The sequence below is a fragment of the Pinus tabuliformis genome, chromosome J (genome assembly GCF_031772625.1).
Source record: "Pinus tabuliformis cultivar Carrire ecotype Pingquan chromosome J, CPIR1, whole genome shotgun sequence".
Classification (NCBI taxonomy): domain Eukaryota; kingdom Viridiplantae; phylum Streptophyta; class Pinopsida; order Pinales; family Pinaceae; genus Pinus; species Pinus tabuliformis.
The window spans coordinates 1,509,967,078-1,509,969,671 of record NC_142295.1 but is presented as its reverse complement, the minus strand read 5'-3'; the positions used below and the strand labels follow the sequence as shown (position 1 = coordinate 1,509,969,671).

At 41.2% G+C, this 2,594-nt stretch overlaps 1 protein-coding gene across 1 annotated transcript; it reads right to left on the bottom strand.

The window, feature by feature from the left end:
• Nucleotides 1-855: 855 nt before the first annotated feature.
• LOC149233182 (cytosolic sulfotransferase 12-like) lies at nucleotides 856-2,369 on the bottom strand. The gene has a single exon (XM_089376671.1). The coding sequence runs from the start codon at nucleotides 2,270-2,272 to the stop codon at nucleotides 1,190-1,192; it is 1,083 nt and encodes a 360-aa protein (XP_089232797.1). The 5' UTR covers nucleotides 2,273-2,369; the 3' UTR covers nucleotides 856-1,189.
• Between the last annotated feature and the right edge of the window lie 225 nt (nucleotides 2,370-2,594).

The window sequence follows — 2,594 nt, the reverse complement described above, 5'->3', positions numbered from 1 at the left end:
GCGTTGGTTTACTAGTCATTTGATATGTGACCAGTCACATCAAGACAGTTTATTTTTTTATTTTTTTAATGTCTCGTTATTTTAGGAATTTGATTTATTATTAGTGATATCGAAACAGTTTGTCACGATTATCGTTACACCAAACTCGTAGGTGTTAGTAAACAAATACATAATGCCACTTCAACACAGTTTCATTTTTTTTATTCTTTTAATGTCTTGCCATTTTAAGAATTTGATTTGTTACCAGTGACATTGAAACAGTTTGTCACGATATTTTTTATCAGTGATATCGAAATAGTTTGTAATGATTACCATTACACCAAAACTCGCAGGTGTTTCATGCCACGAAACACACCATAGCGTTGGATCAACACCTCCATTAACGGGGAGTGCAACAATCTGCCCCCTCAACGCGAGCCAGGTATGTTTCAAACTCGAGACTTTTGGCTCTGATACCACTGATTGGAGTCACGATTGCCATTACACCAAAATCCGCAAGTGTTAGTAAACAGACACATCGCTAGATTTAAAAACATGCCACGAAACACATGGGAGCCTTGGATTAACACGGCCATTCATGAGAAGCCCAACATTTAGAATACAGTGCCAAATTATTTTTCCTATTCTTTTAATGTCTCGCCATTTTAGGAATTTGATTTGTTATCAGTAATATCGAAACAGTTTGTTTTGGAATCGAGTGCCAAATTTGTCCCAACTAGCTGCCCACCTTCTCTTATGCATGCACACAGCATTCCCGGTTCACCTATCTTACTCGCATCCTCTGATCAGAAACTTTGTTAGTAGAGACGCAGCCACAAGATTCACAATAACAACAATATCTGCAAAAGGATGCAATAACAAACAATCTGACCTCTTTTAATCTTTAATTTCAAACATGAAAATCACAAACAACATCAGTTATGGTCACAGCAATGTATTCTTGTACTAAGAAATTTCACTGCAACTGACTATAACTTTTACGAGAATAACAAACAACATCAACTATGCATAAGGCAATGTACTCATTACACTAAGGAATTTCACTGCAACTGATGGTCAATAAAAGTAATAAGTAGATGGAAATGGATCTGACTTCTTTATCTTAATTGTAGAGTTCAGGAAGATTTCAGAATCCGAGGACCTGATAGCTATCTAGCTAATATAAATTCAACACAAACGAAATGGCTTTCTACAAGCTATTAGTGAAACGAAGGCCTTGATCGCTCAATTTCTGCTCGATCTCTAAATAAATACGCTCCTCCATCTGTGGCGTGAAATGCTTCTTCCACTCGCCCACTTTGCCCTCGCGGAAGAAGAAGGCGTTTTTCATTCCGTATTTAAGCGTCCCCACTTTCCCTTTTCTGTTCACCTGCAGATTGCAGAGGGTATCGAAACTGCACTTTTCTGCAATTATCTGGGCGTTGTCTTCCAGAAGAGGAGAAGAGCAGCCCAAGAAAAGAGCCATTCTTTTAACCCATCCCACGCAATCGGCCTGCAGGTCCTCGTACGTCACAAACATCACCTGATTCGGATTGCGCCTGCTTTCATGCCAGTAACTCAGAACGTTCTCGGCGAAGGGGCCGCCGTAGTAGAAGCCAGAGCAAAATGCATCAAACACCGTTTCCTTGCCGAGATCTCCGTCCAGATAATGAGACCCCGCTCCACGAAGTCTGGCGTAGAATTGCCAAAGGGAAACGAAGGAATCTCTGGGGTTGCGGGCAATGTAAACTATCTTGTTGCAATTCGGAGAACATCTCACAAGCAGAGGCAGCGTATGGATTGGCAAATGTGTGTGGAGCACACGCGGAGACGGAAAATCAGAGAAGCAGGAAATATCATAGCGTTCGCTGTCAGTTGAATTGAAGAGATAAGTTTCCATGGTTGGGACCAAAGCATGCGGATTTTTCTCATCCACAGCAAATCCTTTCTCATCCGCAGCAGAGTTACCATTCGGGCCTGCTGGATGGTTATTGCCTGTGGAAGCAAATTCCAAGATGGTATACAGCAACGCCTTACCCCATGTGGTTCCAGTCTTTGGAAGGGAAGCGAAGAAAATGTCGTCAGGGCGTGGTTGAAATTCGTTTTGGATGAAATTCACTGCGGGGACTAAGTTGGCGTCAATCCAAACACTCTGGTACTTTTGGAACCTCATCCCGCAGCTGGACACAATATTGGGATGAGACAATGACGCTTCTTGCTGTTGATCTGCTATCATCGTCTCTGCCTCCTCTTCACGCTGCAGTTGTAGAGAATTGGAAGCAACTACAGCCATTGCCCTTTTCTTTTCTTTTCTTGAATGAATGAATAAGGGTACAAGTAGAAATGCACGGGAACACAAAGATCTTCCAACGAAACAACGATAGATTGGGAGTGAGGGAGTGTCTGCAATATATACACTTTAAATTTTATAGATAAAGTGAAGTAGAAGTTAATTATTTAACTTGTAAAACAAATACTTCAAAATGTAAAATTTAGTTAAGTTGAAATAATGTGCGGTCAAAAACAATGATTTGGACAGACACCATGCCGGAGAGGCGGGGAAAAGCAGCTGCTAGGTATTAAATCTATACAATTGTAACACCTCACCCTACCCT